Source organism: Apium graveolens, chromosome 6 (assembly GCF_009905375.1).
Source record: "Apium graveolens cultivar Ventura chromosome 6, ASM990537v1, whole genome shotgun sequence".
NCBI lineage: Eukaryota > Viridiplantae > Streptophyta > Magnoliopsida > Apiales > Apiaceae > Apium > Apium graveolens.
Window position 1 is genome coordinate 87133736 of NC_133652.1, and position 23842 is coordinate 87157577.

General features: G+C 33.6%; 2 protein-coding genes across 4 annotated transcripts; one reads left to right on the forward strand and one right to left on the reverse strand.

Annotated features, from left to right (window-relative positions):
• Positions 1–3830: 3830 nt before the first annotated feature.
• On the forward strand, positions 3831–18776 carry LOC141664337 (uncharacterized). Of its 3 annotated transcripts, none has more exons than XM_074470267.1 (23): positions 3831–4167; positions 4273–4380; positions 4629–4777; positions 5553–5634; positions 7594–8009; positions 8742–9174; positions 9267–9490; positions 9852–10047; positions 10192–10337; positions 10414–10588; positions 10671–10724; positions 11050–11229; positions 11344–11456; positions 12155–12337; positions 13172–13229; positions 13663–13722; positions 14521–14562; positions 14647–14777; positions 14866–15004; positions 15088–15165; positions 17301–17417; positions 18075–18141; positions 18214–18776. In XM_074470267.1, exons 1-23 carry the CDS (start codon positions 4021–4023, stop codon positions 18231–18233), a joined length of 3318 nt encoding a protein of 1105 aa, XP_074326368.1. In that variant the 5' UTR covers positions 3831–4020; the 3' UTR covers positions 18234–18776. The 3 variants fall into 3 exon arrangements, with proteins under 3 accessions (XP_074326368.1, XP_074326366.1, XP_074326367.1); XM_074470265.1 differs by having other exon boundaries at positions 3832–4167; positions 18075–18137; XM_074470266.1 differs by having other exon boundaries at positions 3833–4167; positions 14869–15004; positions 18075–18137.
• Positions 18777–19196: 420 nt separating this feature from the next.
• On the reverse strand, positions 19197–23450 carry LOC141664214 (ferric reduction oxidase 2-like). Its single transcript, XM_074470127.1, has 8 exons — positions 23223–23450; positions 23051–23144; positions 22694–22885; positions 22366–22600; positions 20802–21129; positions 20482–20725; positions 19552–20258; positions 19197–19457 (listed from the first exon to the last, which is right to left on the reverse strand). Exons 1-8 carry the CDS (start codon positions 23392–23394, stop codon positions 19318–19320), a joined length of 2112 nt encoding a protein of 703 aa, XP_074326228.1. The 5' UTR covers positions 23395–23450; the 3' UTR covers positions 19197–19317.
• Between the last annotated feature and the right edge of the window lie 392 nt (positions 23451–23842).

The window sequence follows — 23842 nt, forward strand, 5'->3', positions numbered from 1 at the left end:
CCCACTTGCCATGCCAAGCACATACTAAGGCTTATTCTTGATGAAATCTCTCCACAAACGCAAGTAATACCCTGAAATGCACAAACACTAGAAAAATGCATCAAATACACAAAATACTTGACTTCAAGACATCAATTCAAGCCATTATAAGACGTTCTAAGTGGTATAAAATGCCACTTATCAAAATCTCAAACCTACCTTCTGATAAGCCACCAACCAAAATTCATTATAAATTTGTTGGGAAAAAACCAAAGAAAATGCAAGTTACTGAGAGGGCCATCTGGAACTGTTTCAATCAAAGCGATTTTCTACCTCCGAATTGGTGAATCTCAGATGAAGACTACTTTCAACAATTAGCTGAAGAAATGGTCAGAGTTTGGGTTGTAACATTGGGGGAAGTAAGAATCTACTATCAGGATGGAACCTTCACATTTCTTGGCAGTAATCTAATGGACACATTTTCTCCCATAGAGATCAAAAGGGTGATAAGTTTACTGAAGGACAAGGATACTGCAACAAAAGCATGGAGATCAGTTTTGGCCGAATGGTTGGTAGAAAGAGAAGAAAGAAGAGCACGAAACAAGGCTGAAAGTGAGGAGAGAAAAAGAAAGTATATTGAGGAGATGGACATGTATATACAAAAATCTGAAGATCTCAAGGCAAAAGGAAAAGAAAGTATATTGAGGAGATGGACAATTCTTAAACATCAAGGCTGGCAGATTCTCAAAAATAAGGGTTGGTTTCTTGGACAGTTATCCATTAGCTGATAAACTCAAACTTGTAGAAGCTCTAAGAGGGACACCTATCATAGAGGAACTGGAAATACTTGTAAAGTTAAAAGAACTCATTATAAAAGAAATAGGAGATGCGAAATTTGACTGATGAATGTATCTGTCAAACACAAGAAATCACTTATATATAAATGTTGTATTTCTGTCAATTTGTATGTAAAGTTTTATTGTTCATGTAGCTTGGGGTTAGTCTTGTTACCAGACATGAATTTGTGATAAGCAATCTTCTCACAAATTAGGGGAGATTATTGTACAAGACATGCCTGTACTATAATATGACTAAGTCAAATTGACAACCCTAAGTAAGTTGTATGGTAATATAAGTTTGCATTTTGTATTGTATCACTTGAGTCTGTAAAAGTGCAAATAGATTAGATTGGAGTATTTTTATGTAAACAGTCTCAAACCTAAGAATAAACTCTGGAAGAAGATCATACCTCAGAGAAAGCGTGAAGAAGCTTGGAGTTGAATAATTCTGTTTTAAGAAAAACATTCTAAGTCAAGAAATCTACAAGTCACAGATCAAGTCATATAGAGAAGTCATTCGAGAACTCCAGAATGACTTATCGAGAAGTCAAGATAAGATTATAGAGAACTCAGAGATATCAACAAGTCAAAATGAAGATGTGAAGATTGGAGATATCGACAAGTCATTTCTGCATTAGAGAACTCAGAAATATCGACAAGCCAAAATGAAGATGTGAAGATTGGAGACATCGACAAGTCAAACTCTCATTAGAGATCTCAGAGATATCGATAAGTCAATATGCAAATAGAGATTTCAGAGATATCGACAAGTCTTTTCTTCATGCAGAAATTCAGATATCTCGACATGCCAAATTCTCTTATAGAGAACTCAGAGATTTCGATAAGTCAAAACAAATATAGAGTAATAAGATATCTCGATAAGCCATTATACTTATCGAGATGTCGAGTTCTCTCTATAAAAAACTGAAGATCTCGATGTAAAACTCAAGTACAGAATATAGACCAGTTAAATATCCAAGATTATCAATCAACAAACAAAGCAATCACTGATTTGAAAAGTCTACAAAAAGCAGCTTGAAGAGTACAAGATCAAAGGCCAAGATAAACTGACAAAGTAAAGGCACATATATGCACGATTTGCAAAGATACATTAAGCCAGAAATAGAAAGTTTTAGTTAACTTAAAGTAGGGTTTAGTACATGTTATTGCATGCTGTGTAAAACCTGTCTTTACTGTTCTATAAAGTAAACACTAAATGCTTTGTTTTAGAAGTAACAAAATAGATCCAAAAATCTTGTAACTCTCTCAAGAAAGAAGCTGAGTTCTTTATCAACAAAGAACCCGGAAATTTTAGCAAGACATACTTGATTTTAATATAAAATTAAGTGAGTTTTGAAAGATAGTGTGTCCATGTGCATGTTTTATTATTCCTGTTAAAACATATTATCTCTACAAGCTAGACTATTTTGTTCACCACTTCCATAATAGTTCAAAAAGCTTAAAAATAATCTAAAACACATTCACCCCTTGTGCTGTATTCATTACCTAACGATTCCGAAAAATATCTCTTGGCACAAAGTCTGGATTTGCATTAATCACATTAAAAAATTGTATCTCCTCTGAAATTTAGTCTAATATAAGTATGCAGTGCCATTGTTGCGACAACTATATTCCTTTGAACACCAAACCAGTCTGAAGGCATATTTAATAAAATCTTCCACCATTTTTTCCAAAATCCAAAAGTTCTTTCGATACAGCTTCTAAGTGATAAATGTGCCTTATTAAATATTTATTTGTATACTTGCGTTGGTTATAAATATTTATTTTTCATCATATATAGTTATAAATTTTAATTATCAAGTTAAAATTCGAAGTTACACAAGTTTTTTTTTATTTAAACAATCACTGAAATTAATGAGAAAGTTTAATTTTAATATTTTTTGAAATAAAATTTTACAATCTGTGATGAGATTCTATAATAAAATCAATAGTTCTCCACAATTTTTCATATAAGATAATTTTTCACGGAGTAAAGGCCTATATATATAGATCTATACTATACTACAATAACCAGATGGATGTATAATTATGTTTGTCTTTTTTTGGTTGGTTTGGTTACCCTATTTATGACCGTCAGATCTTTTTAATCAAGTGATCAGTACCGTTAGATTCAAATACTAAAAAAACATATACTATTCAAACTCCCAGGTCCGAACCCCGCCAATAATAAATATTTATATTATTATTTATACACTATCCATGATTCATGTTCGAATCCTGCCATTAACCAATATTTACATTATGATTCATAAATATAGTAATAAGATAATGATCAATTTTTTTTATTATAATTTTAAATAATATAAAAATATTAATGAAGACCCGCGCGATACGGGTTGTAAAGCTAGTATATCTATATTAATATACTATACTAACTAGAATGATGTAGAATTTGTAGTTTGGTTAACACATTATTTTGGTTATCCCTTTTCATCACGATCGTGGAATCTTCTTTATCAAATAATTATAGCTGTTAAATCCAAATACAAAAAAATACACTCCACGAGCTCTCAGGTTTGAATCCCGTCAATAACAAACATTTATATTATTATTTATAAAAATATATAAGTTCTCAGATTCGAATCCAGTTAATAACAAATATTTATATTATTATTTACAAAGATTTATACATATAAGATTTATGGTTTGAATCTCATTAATAACAAATATTTATATTATCAATTATAAATAAGATCTGATCAGTCATATATTATTTGAACTTAACTTGAAATTATACATAATGAAATTATAATTATATAATTATTATTAAATATTTAATTATTTATATAAAATTTTAATAAAAATAAAAATAAATAAAAATATATAAATATTAATTAAGACCATTATATTCAATTTGTTTTACAAGTAGACAAGGAGTCAGTCTCACGTAGTCATATTTTCGGAATAAAATCGAGTTCCGATTTTTTCCTCAAAACAAAAAAAAAATAAAAACAAATTCATTATTGTATTTGACGGTACCGAAATAAATTCATACAACTATATTTTGTAAATGTAGATCCAAACTACTTCTTCTTCTTCTTCTTCTTCTTCTTCTTCAGTTACCCTTGGATTGATGTGATTATGCTGTAAACCTCTTTGAAAACCCTAGGTTTCTCAATCTTAATCGCTCAATATTTTGTATAAATCACACACATAAACTTGTTGTATATAAATTTGAAGGATGTATATGACATACGGATGGCCACAAGTGATCCCTCTAGAATCCTCCAATTGCCCCACATCAGACCACATCATTTACCTCAAACTGCTCAATCATTTCTTGCTCGTTGTTGCTCCCTCTCATATCGAGCTGTGGAGCTCTGGACAGGTCACTCCTTCACTCGCATTTAATCACATTTTTTTTATATTATTAGTTTATGTTGTAGTTTTGTGATTAAGTGTGAATTGAGTTTATTGGATTTGGGGGTTTCAGCATAGACTCAGATTGGGCAAGTATAAACGAGATTCTGACTCGATTCGCAAGGAAGGGGAGAATTTACAAGCTGTTTGGAGTCCCGATGCCAAGCTGATTGCCGTTCTTGTATGTTTTCGTGTTTATTTATTCTACATTTTTAAGTGATTAGTGTTTTATCGTATGATGTTTATTACGTGTTTTTAAGTAGCTTATGATAGCTGGGGAATGTTTAAATCCAAGCTACTCGCAGCACATGAATTATATTTAATAAGCTGCTACAGATGTATAAGCTGGTACAGATGTAGTTTTAGCTTGTCAGGTACTAGGAAATGCAATAATGACTTTGTTTGTTTTCTGTAAATTTTTTATTGCAGACGGCTTCTTTTTATCTTCACATATTCAAGGTCCAGTTTACGGATAAAAAGATACATATAGGTGGAAAGCAACCATCAAGTTTGCATCTTGCTTCTATTTCTTTATTGCTCAATGAGCAGGTGCCTTTTCTCAATGCGGGATTGAATATGTAAGTTCAGAATCTTGATAATACAAACCACTTATAGTAACTGCTCTCTTTTGTAACTTTACTACGCTCTTCAACTTAAAAAGAATTATTCTTATATATTGCACTTGATATTTTTTTTTAACTGTATGGATATCATGTATAGAAAGGGAAATTATAATACTTTTACTGGCATCCTGTAACATTTATGTATAATTTTTCTTACACTCGGTTGGATATTTGCATTTTTTGTTGATCTGAAGCTGTTATCTTCTATTATGATATTGGCTGAAAATGGATGTATATATTGTTTCTGTTTACTAATGATATAGGTGAATGTTTAAATACAAAATGATGCATTCTATTAACTAAAAATTAGGTATATTTTATCTGTATTCTTTTCCTAATTGTTATTTTTTGTTAAGTAGATCTAAGTTTGGATTACATTATGTATTGTATCTGATATTTAGTAAATCTTGCAGGTTTTAGTTTGTAGTTTAAGATGGTTGCAGAATATATTGATGCATTTACACATCAGTGTGTGTCTATATTTCTTCCTATTTTTTGTGGTTCTCATGGCCATTGAACTGTAGAGATGACTATATTCCATGTATATGAAATAAAGCTGTTAGAATTGAAAATGTGATGACATTTGTGTTGTAGAAATATAGATATACTATGTCTCGTAGTTTGCACCTCTCCTGCTTGAGTCTTTACACAATATTAATTGGGTCCCCCTCCGAAATAGTGATATTAAAATCAGCTCATTTGTCACTGATTTTTTCTATATGACCAACAGGAGCAATGTAATTTGTGACAATAAAAACTTTCTCTTTGGACTCTCTGATGGATCATTGTACAACATATCCTGGAAGGGTGAGGTAATCCATATGTTGTTTTTTGATATCTTATTTGATTCAAATAAATGACTACATACAGTTTGAATTTTTATTTTCCATAAGTATAGCACATGATATTAGGGATGGCAACGGGCGGTTTGGTTCGGGTTTGACAAAAACCGATACCTTACCAAATATTATTATCAAAACCACACCCGGACCGAATGAAATCCAAAAATCAATAATCAAACTCGAACTACCAGTTTTCGGTTTGGTTCGGGCTGGAACCGGAACCCGAAAATATATAGAAAATATCAAAATAAATATCTAATCCATTAACAAGTTTTTTGTTCGAAAATTAATATATCCCAAAATTATTGAAAACATAATAAAATACATATGATTAAGTATAGCGGTTACATCAATTACTTAAATAATACTCAGTTGTTTACTAGACATACTTAATTTGCTTTAGTCAGTTATCTTTCTCATTTTACTCGTGTTTCATTCCAGATTAGTAGATCTCCTTTATCATACATCTAACCAAACTCTTAATTCATTCGAAATGTTTTATATTTAGTTACTCAATTAAATTAAGTTATCATATGATCATTTCTCAATAATATAAATGTATTATAGGTCAGGTATCCGTCGGTTCGGAAAGTTTTGAAACCCCTACCTGATATGGTGTCTATTTGGGGAATGTTAAAGTATCCAAGTTGCTTTGTCGATGTGTATGGTCTTCTATGTTATTATAGAAACTTTTAATGAGCAAAGTGACGTAATGTTCTGAGAATAGAGACCATACATGTCGACAAAGTAAGAGCTCCTGTCTGTCACATTGTGAGGTAGGGATTGTTTATTGTTATGCCCACTTTTGGCATGGGTTCTAACTTCTAAACAGGCCCAATAGGCTCTCACACTAGGTCCACATCTCTTAATGGGCCTAAATATTGAAGATGGATCATCAAGACATGAGGCTCCATGCCTGGAGACGTCTCACTATGATCAAATAAACCAAAGTGAAGAGAAGATGCGATCCCACCTTAGGATTACATTACATCGCTGGACAAGGGATATGTGACCCCATTCTAATCAGGGGTCGCATCGCACCTGTATATTTTATATGAAGACAATCTTAACTACAAAGTAAGAATGAAGACATGCGACCTTATCCCATAGGGATCGCCTCACAGTAAACTAATATTATTCTCTATATTGTTTGACTTGAAGGCCCATGGCCAGGCCTCCAAGGGTCGCATGGGAGGAAGGGGCGCATGGGAGGAAGGATTGCACGTGCTCTCTCTAGGATTGCATCACATGGCCAGATCCTCAGGCATCACATGCTAGCCCAACTAGTGGTCATTTTATGTCTCTTTATGAGGCATCTATGCTCTCAACTCCATGACAGGCTCTCATAGCCACTAGTGCTTGGGCCATGGTCAGTTATGAGCTTTTATAGGACGACCTCCACAGTCTTAGGACTTGACGACCTACACTGTCTTTGGATTTGGGCCTTGTTGTATTGGACGAACCCTAGTCTAACTAGGTATCTTGTCCTCCAAGAACTACATGTGGTTTGAACCACTATAGAAGGTTATGTATGCCTATTGTTTTCAGTTGAGAAACAGTTTGCAGCAAGAGAGAATTGCCATATTTTCTCTTGAATTCTTTGGATCAACAAACAAGATCAACTACGTTTTCAATCACTTTACTTCCCGTGTTCTTCATAAATTCAACATATTTTGCTCTGTGATTCCAGCAAACCTACAAAACATTGTTATACCAAATTCTCCCCATAACACACACACACATATGGGTCTTACTATTGGTAAGATCTTTACTGGGTCATAATTCAGTTAGGGCCTGATAGGCGGCTCTGTCTTATTTTTATTTGTTTTGGAGTGACTGAACCTCTCTTCCTGTTTTTTTTCGTGTAACTTATATCTCCTCTAGTGTACTTTATTGGTAACTAGATAATCTAATGTCTGTTTAAAACAGTTTGCTGGACCCTTTGAACTTGATTTTTACTTGGGCAACCACAATGAAGCTTCTAAAATGACACGGTCATGTGAAAATGGTGTTCCTTTTAAACGGATTCAAAATGTTCCTGTTGGCAGTCGTACTTCATCCACAAAGTCTGCTATTACTTTTCTGGAGTTCTCGATGCCATTAAGGTTGTTATTTGTGTTGTTCTCTGATGGACAATTGGTGTTATGTTCTGTAAGTAAGAAAGGTCTAAAGCAAGCTGATTCTATCAAAGCAGAGAAGCATTTGGGTTCTGGTGATGCAACATGTACCTCAGTTGCTTCCGAGCAACAAATCCTTGCTGTTGGCACAAGACGAGGCATAGTAGAATTGTATGACCTTGCAGAACCGGTTTCAATTATTCGTTCTGTATCAGTATATGATTGGGGGTAAGCTTCTTTACTTCATTCCTGTTTTAAATGATTGGGTTTATCAAAGATTTATTTGCTAGAGATATTACCTGGAGTTTTGGAGGATAACCATCAAATTACCAACTTTTATAAATAGAGACATACTTAGTTGTGACCATATAAATACCAACTTTTACATATAGAGACACACTTAGTTGTGGCCATCAAATTACTAACTTTTACATATAGAGACACACTTAGTTGTGGCCTGCGCGTGTGTATCTGAAAGGGGGATGTAAGACATACGGTCACAACAAAATTTCCTCTGGACTAGAATAAACACAACTGTTGTATGGATGCTGATTAAGAAAAAATTACTTTTAAACTTTTTCATTCTATATATAATATGCTAAATAATCCCCCTCTCTCATATAAATTTACTGGTAAGCCCCCCCCCCCTAATAACACAAAAGTGTAGAGGAAGTGTAATTACTTTATTAAATTCTCAATACATATCCATTATAAGCATTTAATTGTGTCAACCTAAAAAGGAAAAAGGATGATCAGATTGGAAGGGAGTGTTGTAAATGAATGTTCTTCAATTTGAATTGGACATTTTAAGAATATGTTGTTTAGGGTTAGATTGTAGATTTGTATTTATTCGTTATAAATTTTGAAGCAGTCTGTGCCCAAAACTTTTTATCTATGTAATTCTTTTGGTTCATAGAATTATGGCAATGAGGTTTTCATGTTTGGCATGGCTTTAAACAGATATTCAATGGATGATACTGGTGCAGTCAGTTGTATTGCATGGACTCCAGATCATACTGCTTTTGCAGTTGGATGGAAGTTAAGAGGCCTTACTGTCTGGTCTGTCTCTGGATGTCGCTTGATGTCCACAATACGTCAGACTGGTCTGAGTTCTGTATCTTCTCCTGTGAATAAGTCAAATCAAGATTGTAAGTATGAACCCATTCTAGGTGGCACCTCATTGCTGCAGTGGGATGAATATGGGTATAAGCTGTATGCTATCGAGGAAGGATCCACAGAGAGAATAATTGCATTCTCTTTTGGCAAAAGTTGTCTTAACAGAGGTGTTTCAGGCTCAACATGCGTTCGTCAAGTTGTTTATGGTGAAGACCGGTTGCTTGTTGTGCAGTCTGAAGTCACTGAAGAACTTAAACTTTTGCATATTAACCTTCCAGTTATGTGCTATATACAGCAATGATATTGGTTTTTTTATCCATTTGACATGCTACGTGATCATTCTACTAATACAAATTTGATTTGTTCCAGGTTTCTTATGTATCCCAAAACTGGCCAATTCTACATGTGGCAGCTAGCAAAGATGGTATGTACTTGGCTGTTGCAGGCCTTCATGGGTTAATCATATATGACATAAAATCAAATAAGTGGCGATTATTTGGGAATATTACCCAAGAACAGAAGATCCAGTGCAGAGGCTTGTTATGGATGGGAAAGATTGTTGTTGTATGCAACTATGATGATTCCTCTAACATGTGAGCACTTCATGCATTTATTCATTAAGAATGTTTGGTAGCTTTGTTTTACCTGTAATTTAATACGAGGATGCAGTATGGTAAAGTGCTAAAACGTCCCAACTGCATGCACACCACCCTTACTGACTATACTAGCCAAATGAAAACTTCTAATTATTTATCGGGCTATACATATCTATTTTACTTTCAAGTCGCCTTCTTTTTAAAAATGTGTTCACTCTGCCAGCCAAATGCCTTGTTGATTAATCAATATACTATTTGAGGTCCATATTGTTTCTGTTGATATCATTGTCATTGAAAATCTTTATTTTCTAACTTGAGCATATTCAGGCGACTTCAAATCCTATTTTGATGTTTACAGGTACGAACTGCTATTCTATCCGAGATATCACCTTGATCAGAGCTCCCTACTCTATCGGAAACCACTGCTTGCACAACCAATGGTTATGGATGTTTACCAAGATTATTTACTTGTCACATACCGGCCATTTGTTGTCCATATATTCCATGTGAAGATATTTGGTGACCTGACACCTTTAAGTACTGCAAACTTGCAGGTATAACTACTTTCCCCTAAATGTTTTAGATGACGTTTTAGGAAAAATTTGGAGCTGTATGATGCACATTACTTTGGATGAGAGTCTTCTTTTCATGCGAGCTTCATTATTCATGGGTTTCTTAAGTAATAAAATGACAAACAGCTTTCTACAGTACGAGAGTTGTCGATCATGACCGCGAAGAGCCATCCTTCCGCAATGCGCTTCATTCCTGATCAACTTGAAAGAGATTATATACCAGGAAAAAACATATCATCTTCCTTAAATTTATCAGCAAAAGAACCTGTTAGGTATGTCTTGTTGGTTTAGTCGGACAAAAACAGTATTCCCTTTTGATATATTATATTGACTGCTTGGCCTTTTCAGATGTTTGATATTGAGGACTGGTGGGGAACTTTCTGTTCTTGATCTGGCTGATGGGCGGGAAAAGGAGCTCACTGATTCAATTGAATTGTTCTGGGTTACTTGTGGTCAGTCAGAGGAAAAAACAAACTTAATTGGAGAAGTGTCATGGTTAGATTATGGCCATCGAGGGATGCAGGTGCAGTTTCGATAACCTTTTGGAATTAGTTTTCTGTTGATTTTCATTGATTTAACTTTCAAGATGAATGTCATCGTTACAGGTGTGGTATCCTTCTTTAGGGCATGATCCCTTTCAGCAGGAAGACTTCTTGCAGGTATTCATGTATTTAAATGCTGTTTAATATAGTGGTTAAAAAAATGGGACGGATGCTGCATTCCTCTTTTTAAACATAAAAACTTGTAAGGAATTTTATAAGGTTTATATGCCTGAAAAAGTAGTTGTGCCTTCTCTTCAGTTTTTCATTTAGCATCTCTAAAGCAAGCTGGTTGGTAGGTGGATTGATCAGACCTTTTTCCAATGATTTTGGGACTGTTTTATTTTATAATTTTGATTTTGGGTTCTGATCAGTTTCAGTGTTGTCAAGGTTTTGAGTTTTTTCTATTGTTAGTTTCTGATATTAGAGTTATTTATGTCTTCAGTTGGATCCTGAGCTGGAATTTGATCGTGAAGTGTATCCCCTTGGTCTACTTCCAAATGCTGGTGTTGTAGTTGGTGTTTCGCAAAGGATGTCGTTTACAACATGTACAGAGTTTCCATGTTTTGAGCCAACACCTCAAGCTCAAACGATCTTGCACTGCTTACTCCGGCACCTTCTCCAGGTACCAAATTGTAAACTTGTATCCAATCATATAATATCCAGTGTATATAAATCAATGGTAATATTTTTGGCTTCTCATAATTCGTTTTTATAATTTGGTTATACTATTGAATAGAGGAACAAGAGTGATGAAGCTTTACAGTTGGCAGAATTATCGGCTGAGAAGCCACATTTTTCCCATTGTTTGGAGTGGCTTCTTTTTACAGTGTTCGAGGCTGATATTTCGAGGTAATTTATATTCAGTAAGCACACTTGCAGGGTTTCACCATTCTTTCTAAATTATGTTCACATGAGATGAGTAGATAGATCTGTGCCAGCATTTCTAAACCACTGGTATATGAAATCGAGTTTCAAGAAGCACGAAACATCATCATTTTCCTTCATTGGCATTGATGTGTCACAAAGTCCGCAGTTAGTCCCTCGTCTTACCCCAAATGTTTATAAAAGCAAGCCCATTCTTATCATTTTGCTCTTGCACATGCCAGGATTTAGTTTCAGTGTCTCTACTGGCTGAACAGGTGCACTTATAGTTCTTCACTGCACATGACCAAACACTGCAAACCTTTCTCATGCATCTTTTCCACTGTGGGAGCCACCCCCACCGCCACCCTATCCTATTTTATTTGTTTCTCAGTCTATCTCATCTAGTATGACCAGACATACAATAAAACAGGCACATTTCTTTTTCAGATGTTATTTTACTTTCTTTTACGTCAGAAGCTTTTTAGTGTAGTTTACCTTTTATGTTTGAATACCAAATCTTATTTTTAGCATTAAAATATGTGTTACTTTTTCCATTCCCATATGTTATGACTTATGAAGTTTGATAATTTAATTATATACAGTGATTTGACATCTAACAAATTGACAACAGTCTGAGCTTGATGTCTGTTAGGTGTTAATCCTTTGAAACTTATTTTGTGTAGGCAAAGTGCAAGCAGAAATCAGAGCTCAGTTCCTAATAATGCTAAAAATATCTCTCTTTTGGAAAAGACGTGTGATTTAATAAAGAAATTTCCCGAGTATTTTGATGTCGTTGTCAGTGTAGCCAGGAAAACTGATGGTCGACACTGGGCTGATCTTTTTTCTGCTGCTGGAAGGTCAACAGAGTATGTGAATTTAATGTTATTAATACAGCTGTCCTGGAAATATTAATAGACTAGCAATTGTCAAAACTGATGTTACCTGATGCTGTCTAACCTGATATAATGGCAATACTAGGAAGTAGGAATTTTTCTGATGAAAGCCTAAGCCACAATAACTGAGTTAATTTGGACTTGGTTGTTTTTGTACTGGTATAGCATTCTTGCATTCCATGGGTTTCCATGATTGTTTGTATTTTTACTTAGTAAGCATCTGACTTTTTCAGAAGACACCTTCGTTACCCGAAGTCTTCAGTTTTGCCCTCCCTCATACCCATGCCGACTGAAATGACATGGGTGTGGTGTGGGATCTGAGTAATCTGGATTCTTCATAGTTCATATGAAAACCAGACACTTTAACTTAGAGCAATCTAATTCAGAATGATTTACAAGTCCTCATAAGAACTTGGGCATATTGACTTAATTTGACTTGAGGTTAAATAGTAATATTTATGTTTTAACGAATCCAAATATTGAATTTTGTAGTAAAATAAGCATGACTACTTATAACTTATATTTTAAATTAAAAAAATTATATTATGTTATAATATAGGTAATGTGTGTTACGGAAATAGTCCAAACAGGCTAGTTTTCAAGGCCTAAATCAGGCCTCGAATTTTGTTTCACTTTGCTCCAATGTTTTAATTTCTTCTTTCGGATGTAAAATCTGAATAGCAGAGTTATGGTGTTTTAGGTGTCACTACTGGATCCATTAATACATTATTTTTCTGAGCTTACGATGTAGTACTGATGTTGATTATTAATATCTGCGCATTAGTGTAACTGTTTCTAATTTTGCAGGTTATTTGAGGAATGCTTCCAAAGAAGATGGTACCGTACTGCAGCCGGCTATATACTCGTAAGAAATTTTTGGTCAATATTTTAGATAATTGAGTTTTTATAATTAAACCTTAAAGCTCACGAGCAATTAATTGTCCATCTTTCCCATTTAATTTGGGGAATTCTATTACTGTGTTTGGCACCAATGTTGAGAATTTTGAACATTATATATTTGAAAAATCTAAAGCAGACACTTTTGAATGTAGCGAGAACATATTTATAAATTAAAATTAATTTACTTAGTTTTGACACATCTTAGAACCTGTGCCCATAAGCCCAAGAAACTATAAAATTTGTTGCATATTGGGCAGAGACAGCAGTAAATTTGTACTATTTCCGAGTTTGTAGCTATGTTCATAGAAATTATCTACGATGATTTGTTTGTTGGCAATGAAGCATTAAATGACATATCTGCTGTTTCATGCATAATTTTTTTCATTTTCTTTCCAAAGGTTATTGCTAAACTTGAAGGTCCTGCTGTAAGTCAGTACTGTGCTTTACGCCTATTACAGGTACACTTATCTTCTCCCTCCCTCCCTCCCCAGAGCCGTGCCTGAGATTTCATGTGCCCTGTACAAAACTAACAAAACGTGCCTAGAATCCTAACTATCAAAAATAATACTAGCAAATAATACAATAATCAAAATTTATATTTTTAACATTTAAAAATATTACAAGTACATAACATTAAGATAAAGTAATTATAAACAATAAGATAATCACATAAAACATAATTCATATCTAAACTTATTTAAATATATATATAAACAATAATTAATATTTAAATTTATTTTTTTTATTTAATATGTAGATACTACTATAATTTAAAATAAACGAATTACCTAATAACAATATTATTTAGAAAATGATATAATGTAAAAGTTGTTTAATATTCTTATTCTTCTAGTAATTTTTTCCTATTTTTTTTTGTTACTTATTTAATATTTAGGATTAATTTTTTTTTTCAAAATTTTATTCTAGATAATAATTTATAATTATTTTATATTTAATATTTTTAACCTTCTTCTATTTGTATATTTTTTATTTTTTATTAGAAAAGAAAGTTATACTTATTTTTATTTTTCAAACAAAGAAAATATATTTATATACACTTCATCTTGAAAATGTGCCCCTCAAATTTTAGGGCCTTGTTCAGTCAAACACTTGGAACACCCTCAGGGCCTGTCCCTCCCCTCCCTCTCTTGCTCTCTGTTCTCCCTCCCAACCAACCCGCTCGGTCACTCTCACACAAAAAATTCACATTCAGTGACTTCAAATTGAACGCTACTAACCACATTAGAATTCTGCAGGCAACTCTGGATGAGTCTTTCTATGAACTTGCGGGGGAGCTGGTATATACTCAGATTTCTTTTCAAACTTTTGAATACTTGGTATACATATTGTTTGGTGGACTTCATAATTATTTTGTTACTCAGGTAAGATTTCTCCTGAGATCTGGAAGAGAGTACGATCCTCCAGCATCGGATTCAGAAAAATTATCTCCCCGATTCTTGGGCTACTTTAGCGTTCCTTCAAGTTTTCGTAGGCAGTCTGTTGAGCCAAAAAGGTAAATCTGGGCATCTGTGATCTAATTTGCATGTTACCTGAGCTGCAGTTTAATGTTTATATGATAATTGGTGACGTTTATTGTGAAGCAGCCCCTCTTATAAAGAGCAGAATGCACATATTGCTTCTGTTAAGAATATTCTTGAAAGTCATGCTAGTTTTCTTATGTCTGGGAAAGAACTTTCCAAGCTTGTTGCATTTGTGAAAGGCACCCAGTTTGATCTGGTGGTGAGATTCCAGTTCTCTGTTAATACCAATTTTGTATCTTTTGCTATCATGTTATCTTAGAGTAGCAGTTTCACTTATTGCAGGAATACCTTCAACGAGAACGGTACGGTAGTGCTCGTTTGGATGATTTTGCTTCAGGACTTGAATTAATTGGTCAGAAGGTAGTGGCATCTAGAAACTATCTTGTTAACTTTATCAACCACTAGCTTAAAACCCGTGCGATGCATGGATTTTTTTTTTAAATTATAATTTTTTTTATATAAATTCAATTGCAACTTTTAAGATGCGGAATTTGTTTATTTAAAATTTTTATATAATGTGATTTGATAATTATTATACATATACACATATGTTTGTAAAAAGGATTACATGAACCATAACTATAAAAAAATTGGATAAAATCCCCATTTTGCATATTATTATATAATAAGGATATAATTTAATTTTTTTATTTAGAGGTATTTAAATTTGAAAAAATAATATTAAGATGAAATATATAGTGCTATTGTTATTTCTATTTGTGTTCACGAAATATATATATATTTTTAATTTAAACGGTAATTTTTATCTCGGTTCAATAGTATACAAATCACATTTACTTTCATTTTAAACTTTTCTATCCCGAGACCCATTATATCCAGATAAAATCCAACTAATTATATTTAATTTGATTTTAATTTTGTTTAAAGCTGGATAAATATATATTTTTGTTTAACTCAGATGAATAGTACTCCCTCTGTCCCAATTTATCTGTCATGTTTGACCTTTTGCTGTCAAATTGACTCAACTTTCACCGAAAATTTCACATAGTACATTATCGAAAATATTCATAAATATTATATCACTAGAATGTATATTTAATCTACTTTAATATGTATTTTTCAGTTTTTCAAAATAACAAAAGAATAAATTTTTATTTATGGTCAAATTTGAGTCAATTTGACTATCAAAAGTCAAACAAGACAGATAAATTGAGACGGAGGGAGTATGTATTATTTGTTTTAGCTAATCGAATTTTATTTTGATTTTATTTGTTTTTCCGTGAATAAGTTTTACACCGATTAAATTTTACTGATTATACTTAGTTTGTTTTAAATTTATTTTAACCTCATTCAATAGTATAATTCTATTTTTTAATTTGAAATAGTTTAAAAAATCAAATTAAAGTTAAAACAAATAAAAAATTACCGAGTTTCATTTGATTTTATTTCGGCTCTATCTTGAGTTCTATAAATCATATTTTGATGATTTTACAGCCCACGCGAAGTTGGCGGAGTAGTGTTTAATTCAGTGATGGTTTAAAAATTTTGTACAAAAAATATAATCCAGAATTTGAAGATAATAATAATTACGAATTTCACATTATTATTCTATCGGTTTAGGATACCTACTTCTTTTTGATTTAAATAATTGAAAAGGTAGGAAATTCTGTTTAATTTAGAATCCTACTTATCGTTGGTTATAGAATATTCCTTTATTTTAGATCCAACGGCTATGAACAATTTGTTTAAAGATTAAACGGTCAATATTAAAATGGTAGTACATGGAACATAACTACCAAAAATTTGGATAAGATCCCCCTTGTGCATATTATATAATAAGGATATAATTAGGCACACCATTCTTTTGTCTCTTTCTTGATTTTGTGTTTTAAACCTGTCTAACCATTGTGAATGCCATAGTTATTGATATGGAGAAATTATGTCATGAAATCTGTAATTGCTGTTGGGGAATTTATGATTCACACACCTATAATAGTTTTTTATTTACTTTCTATGGATTTGAACCAATCTGCGCTTCTTTTATTTTTACTATAACTCTCCATATTGGATTAAAAAAAAAGAAATATTTTAACATCTGTTTTCTTTTCATCTCATACACCAATGAATAAGGTGTACTTTTTTTGTTTCGCTTGACAACTTCCATGTTTTTGGGTAAAAGAGATGCATTTTCAGATAAATATGGAACTTTAAAAGATTGCAACTACAAAAAAGCTTTTTAATGATGTTTCATTTCAAAGTTGTCCTCTTGTGATAGGAAGGGTTGTATTATCATGACATTGAGACATTCACTTGGTCCCTGTCCATGGCTAGACATTAAATTTCAATTTTGTCTCGTCTTCTGCTCAAATTTGGGCCAAGGAGCCTAAGTTTGTGACTTCGCTCAGTTCATCTTGATATTTCTTGTTAGTGTATTAGATTCAATACTTCTACTGTACTGTAATCTTTTTTTAGTTTTCATGTTGCAATTAATGATCTGGTGATCGATAATTAAATTCAAATTAACTAACTTTCAGCTTCAAATGGCGATTTTGCAAAGCCGCTTGGATGCAGAATTCCTCTTGGCTCATATGTGTTCAGTCAAGTTTAAGGAGTGGATTGTGGTGTTGGCAACTCTTTTGAGAAGATCTGAGGTATGATGTTATCTTTACATGATTTCTCCGTTACAGCCGGTTTTTTAATGCACATCAATATTGACTACTAGTGCTTACATTTTGGGCTATAGTATCTTTTCCCCTTATTTTTAATCGGTAAAGCTACTAAATGAGAGAATATTTATATGGTTTCAAGTTAAAATTATACATAATTAATCATAGTTTGTAAAAGGAAACAGAACCATCTTAACATTAATTGATGATATTGTCTAAAGTTGTTTAGACTTTAGAGTGATTAAAGTATAAACTCTACTGTATAGAGAAATGAAGTTCTACAGAATTGTGTCACTACCATGAATTCTTCTGCCTCTAGATTAAAAACTAAGGCTTGTGTAGTATTTCTAACTAGATTAAGCAATATAATTACTTTCGACCGAAGAAGCTAAATATAATTTATTTATTTTTCATATCGGTGAATTTAAATTAAAAATGTAACAATCATATTAAATGTTGGACAGTATGTATGGAAGAAGTCTAAGCTGCATATATATGAAAATAAGGAACACCTTTTTTTGTGCTTGTGGATCGATCAATCACTATTTTAGGAATTTGAGTGACTATGTGTAGATACCTGATATAAAGTAAATGAGGACTCCAGTCCAGATCTTTAAAGTCGTAACTCATCTTGTTGTGCAGATTCTTTTTGATTTATTTCAGCATGATATGCGGCTATGGAAAGCATACAGCACCACTATCCAGGCAGGTCTCTTAAAGCTTTACCGCTACTTCTGTATATGCACTAGTAAATAACCCTAATTCCCATGTATACGTACAGTCTCATTCAGCATTCACTGAGTATCATAAATTGCTTGAAGACTTGGAGGAGAAGCTCTCATCGACGAAGGAAATACAAGAGAAGTAGATTAACTGATGAGATTGCCTACCTTAACAAAGTTATATATAAATATGACTGAGAATTCTCCCTTTTCAAGTCAAAGGTTCTATCCAAATCTAGTGTAGCTGGGTGCAGATGAGATGTGGAATAAATGTTTGTCCTTTTGGTGGAAGTTTTCCGCTCCTGTAAATTATAGGGAGCTCGATGGCTCCTTTTCTGGGTTTGTTTGTCTCGGGCAAGCCTGCAAGGCATCTAAAATTTCTTCTAGGCGTATATAGCAGTTCTCCCCTTTACCCTCGAGCTTTGTCTCGGTTACAAAGATACCGGTGTAATCTACTTTAGCATTCGTCCATGTATGTGGCAAGTAAGAGGAAAACCTATTACTGCACAGAATGTCTAGATTCACTTTTTCTTGCTGTGCAGTATCATCTGTAACTGTAAGCCAATGTAAATATACTATGATACATTTGTTTTTAGTGATTCAGTTGATTCGTGTTGAGATATGAGAGCTGTATTATACCTTTCAAAATAGTATCCCCTGTTCTATTTGCTCATTGCTAAACGTGCATTGGAGAATAGTGCATAGCCAGCAGACCTGATGTTCACATTTAGTTATTTTGCCGGCGTTGGCAAGAATTGCTATTTGGTCACTAATATTTGATCCTTGGGCTTGCCAATCCATGGTACGGTCTTGCCAGGTGCTATTTAATATCAGTTCAAACTCAAAGTAAAAGAAGTGAAATTGTAATTCATGGTTTGTACTTTAAAATGAATCAGTCTACCCCTGAATGAGAATTTTAGCTAAAATCATTTGAATGAATTTGAGAGTTCCATTTGAAATTCTAGATATGATTCTATTGAAGTAATCATACCATTTACATGTATAATTCGGAAATTCAACTGTTAAAAAGCAAAACGCACACTTGATAAAAGATCATTACAACATCACTGTCATGTAAAATTACACTGCTTTACATTTTATTAGTACAACTCTTTCTTTGACTGCTTTACATTTTATTAGTACAACTCTATAGCACTGGATAATTACCAGCTGAAGCTAATGGATTCGAAATGCAGGTTTTGTGCCAGACCAGATGAACAAATGTCTGCAACCTCATGTCTCATCTTCTTTGGACCACAAACAAGTACTCCCACACTTGCTTCCTTTCTCTCAAATAGATATCCTGTATCCAGCGTTCAGTTTTTGGAGTTAGTTCTATGAGATATGCAGATATGTTAAATTGCAAATGTTGCATGTTGTAGAAAAAACGAGCTTACTCTTTAAGTCCGGCCTCTCTCCGTAGTGCAGATTAGTAGATTGAGCTAGCCATTGTTGTGGGAAGCTTTCAACTTCTCTATCCGTTTTATAAAACCCCGAATCTGGAGTGCCTTCCATGTTCTGAACTTGCTTTCTTTCCATGACATCACAGTTCCTCTTGTTCCACATAAATGCACCACTTGCAGTGATGGCTATAGAAATACTTATGAGTAACATGTTAAGAACAGCTCTAGATGAGTATGGATAAATCTTATTCGTGTTATGATCAATGGGGTAAATATAGAATCGAGTCAAAATTCCCATGAAGATGAGAAAAACAATGAAAGACGATGAGATTATTGCTCCAAGCCAAAGCCAACTGTTTTGGCCTAGAACTGGAGTTACAGCAGTGTTTGATAGATTTGGTTTGAACCAGACATTATAACTTGGTAGTGTTTCACTGTTTTGAGTTGTTGTAATTGATTGTTTTTCCCTGGTTATATATGCTTCAATTTGTAGATTCAACTTGGAAAGTTCAGAGGAGACACTAGAAATCGGAAGGAGTAGGTCTAGCATGGTTAGATCAGAAGAGTTCTTAAAGGAACTAATGAGGAGAATCTTTGGGGTGTTGCATTTCAGTGTCTCACACAAGTAAACAAGCTCCCTAAAGATGGATATAAATGGCGTAATGCCGCTTCCACCACTCACCATCACCAGTGTCTCGTGCCTGTAAAAGTTTATGTATAATGAAATTTAACATGATAGAGTTAGAATAATCCATCCACAGTCCACTGCATATTTACCAAGTAATATTTACTAAACAAATAAAGAATTGAATTTTTTGAGAAAAAGAAGTTACTGATAAGGAATGTACTATCTGCAACTTCAGTTAGTCCAACTTTTAAATGGACTATCATCACCCCATGTGTGTGTGTGAGTGTTGAGTTTACCTTGAGAAATTAGTCGATGCAGGTCCATAAGGTCCCTCGATGGAGACATGAAGACGATCAAGAGAAGATGGCGAAGAAAGTGTTTGAAAAAGCTTCCTGGACCAGCTTCCTCCACCTTTAATGATGACACTAAGTGTCTCTGGCTCCAAGCTACTACTGGAACTAATTGTAAATGGATGCCATTGCATTTTAGAAATGCTTGGCACATTCAAAAACATAATGCTTGTTGGTGTATAACTCAAACCTAAGAAAAGAGAACAAAATGGTTAGCTTCCACATATATTGTATCAGTATGATCATTCTTTTAGACTTTTTGTTACCTCCACTTTTTAAGAAGTTTAGTTCAACAGTTTCACATGGAAGAACACGCGCAGAAACTAGACCAACGCCTTGTCGTGATTGCAAGAATCGGAGGTATCGATCGATGATGAAGAGGTAGAAACTGGGAAGCATGATGTAAGCATAAGAGATGCCAACATGTAATACAAAGAAGAAAACCAATGGAATGTAAAGATAGTGAGTGTAAAAGAAAAGCTCAAAAAACTTTCTCCTTATGCGAGGGAATGTCGTTAACCACATAAACAATCCACTTAACAAAGCTAGTTCTCCGGCTGCATTTGATACACCAACCTTAGCCCATTTCAGCATCTGCAGTTCAGATGGTGAAAATTGAAAGTCTGAGCAACAACAAATTCTAAGAAACAAAGTCGTAACCAGTGCACAAGACTCGCTCATGTCACGATCTCCATAACAAACTTACCATCAGTAAAGTTAATGTCAATTATGATCTTTCATCATTAAAGATCTTTATAATTAACTTTTAAACATTGGTCACTAAGCTAAAGAGATTAGTTGAACATGACGTACGAACACTTAGAATCTCCAACCAAAGAGAAAGATGGACCACACGTGCACTTAGACAGGAGCAGGGATGCAGAGCTTTTAAGGAATACTTGTTATACAATATTTTTTACAGACATTTATGTGAAAATAACAAAGCATCTGCAATGCATCTCAGTTTCTACTGCTAACTAACAAGGACGTTTAGGAATTGGGAACCACCACTAAACAAGTTGAAGTTGATCCACCCAACACACATACAAATCCTGACCATATAAATCAAAAGTGGTCTCTCTTTTTGTCACTAACTGGAATAAAGCTAGGGTATAACAAATTAACAGCAATGATGTCCTCAACAATCCTACTTATTTTATTTGGTTATAACCAACTCTTTGGAGACATCTTTTTAGTAGTTTTGATACAAATCTTAGGAAAGCTACAACAAACTGGAATGGCCATGACATAAAGGTAACACAAGGACTTGTATACTTGTATCCGACTAGAACTAAACTAAATTGCAATTATATATGGTCGTAACTAACTAGAACTAAATTAAAGGTGACTCAAGTATTGTATACTTGTATCCGACTACAACTAAACTAAATTGCAATTAGGGTCGTAAAATGTCCGGATTCGACTATCAACATGGTTTTAAATGTTAAGTAACCAGTCGTTATAAAACTTTAAGTTGTCAAAGATCGTCTGAACATGATCGTTTACGTTTCGCTAGGATTGACAACAACAAATATAACAAATACCAATAACAAATCTTTAAATTAAATAAATGCGATTGTGAGGATTCGAACATGAGACCATTCCCTATATCGAGTTCTGATAACATTTTAAGTAAAGAGTCCATCTAAACCTTAAGGTGATAATGTCAACATGATTTTATATTCTTTGACGATAAATACACAAAAATAAACCGATTATTGCAACTTGAATAACAATATTTGTGAATTTGATTACCTGAAGTGATATCAATAATCGTCACTGTCACTAATTTGTAGTAATTCAAATTTAGATGAAATTATAGGCGCGTACCTCTGATAGTTGATTTGTGAGAGCCCAGAAAATGAAATAAGAAAGAGCATGAGCGGACAAGAAGGTCATGGCGATGTGGCCAATCCAAATGTGATACTTGACACTTGACTCCGACGTAAGTCCAAACACAGGCAATAACGACGACCCTCTGGTCACCGGAAAAAACAGAAATGCCAAACAAATGTTTCCTATCAACCCTAGTCTTTTTGCTGCACTTTCCAACTTTGCTTCCCAGCTGCCATATATCAACATAGTAAGTAATTAATCTGGTACATTCTGAATGTTTTTGTAGTCTAATCAATTACGGATATAATACTATTTATCTTACAGTTTTGCGCCTTTTTTTGCTGCGTATTGAGGAGTGATTTTACTAAAACCAACATGCAAGTAGGTTGAGAAAGACCAGACCAAAAGTGCAAGGAACATGATTAAGAAAGCAAGCTCCGTCAGAGTAACAATCCCCAATCCTCTCAGTATCACCCGTTTTCTCCATACGCCCACCCCTTGTCGTTTCGAGTCCCTGCATGTTGTTCATTCGCACAAAATTACAATTTACATTATCTCATAAATTTTCTTAGGGAAAATAATTTATCTAGTATTATAATAATACACTACAACAAATCAGGTCATTTACCACATGGAAATATTATGGAACAGATCAGTAAGCAAAGTACTATTTACGTACCCTTGATTACGAATCTCCTTCCCTAGATGAAGATAAATGCAGCCCAAAACAGCAGCAAAGAGTACAGGAAACGTGTTCACAAGAAGTGTTGAACCTGTCATGCAAGTTCAAATTTATGAACATGTTTCCATGCATGTATACATACGTATATTTAAAGAGTTGATGAAGGTACCTTGGAGGCCAAAGTAGGTAGACAAGGAAGCAGCAGCTCGAATACTGGGCAACCAAGTCATTTTATAAACATTGGTTGGCATCATTATCCAAATTAACATATACCCTGATATTACTACCATTATTATCACCATTATCACTCCTCGGATAATCTTGCCCACCTTTGAATCCATCTTTGTCCCGGTGCTTCCTCTGCTTCTCTGTCTATTCTCTATGTTTGTATGTGTATGAGCTAGAGTGAATGATCTAATGAAGTTTTTTGGGGAGGGGAATGTTCATTTATATAGGGTAAGATTTGAATTATAATAAGAATATTTCTTGACATTAAAAAATTATAAAAAATTTAATAAAGAAAAATCTATTGGTACTCTTATATCAGAACCAAACTCAATATAAGGCCTATTTGTTTTCCTGTTTATAAGCTACTTCTGGATTATAAGCTCATTAGTACTTATCTGTTTGTCGACCCAAATTATAAGTTGAATTTACAACTTATAAGTTGATAAATTGAATTTAGTAATTACGTACTTTTTCTCAACTTATTTTAATTTTTCATTTTTTTATTAATTTTAGTTTTTAATTGTTAAGTTAATTTAAAAGTTATGAATTAAGATAATAATA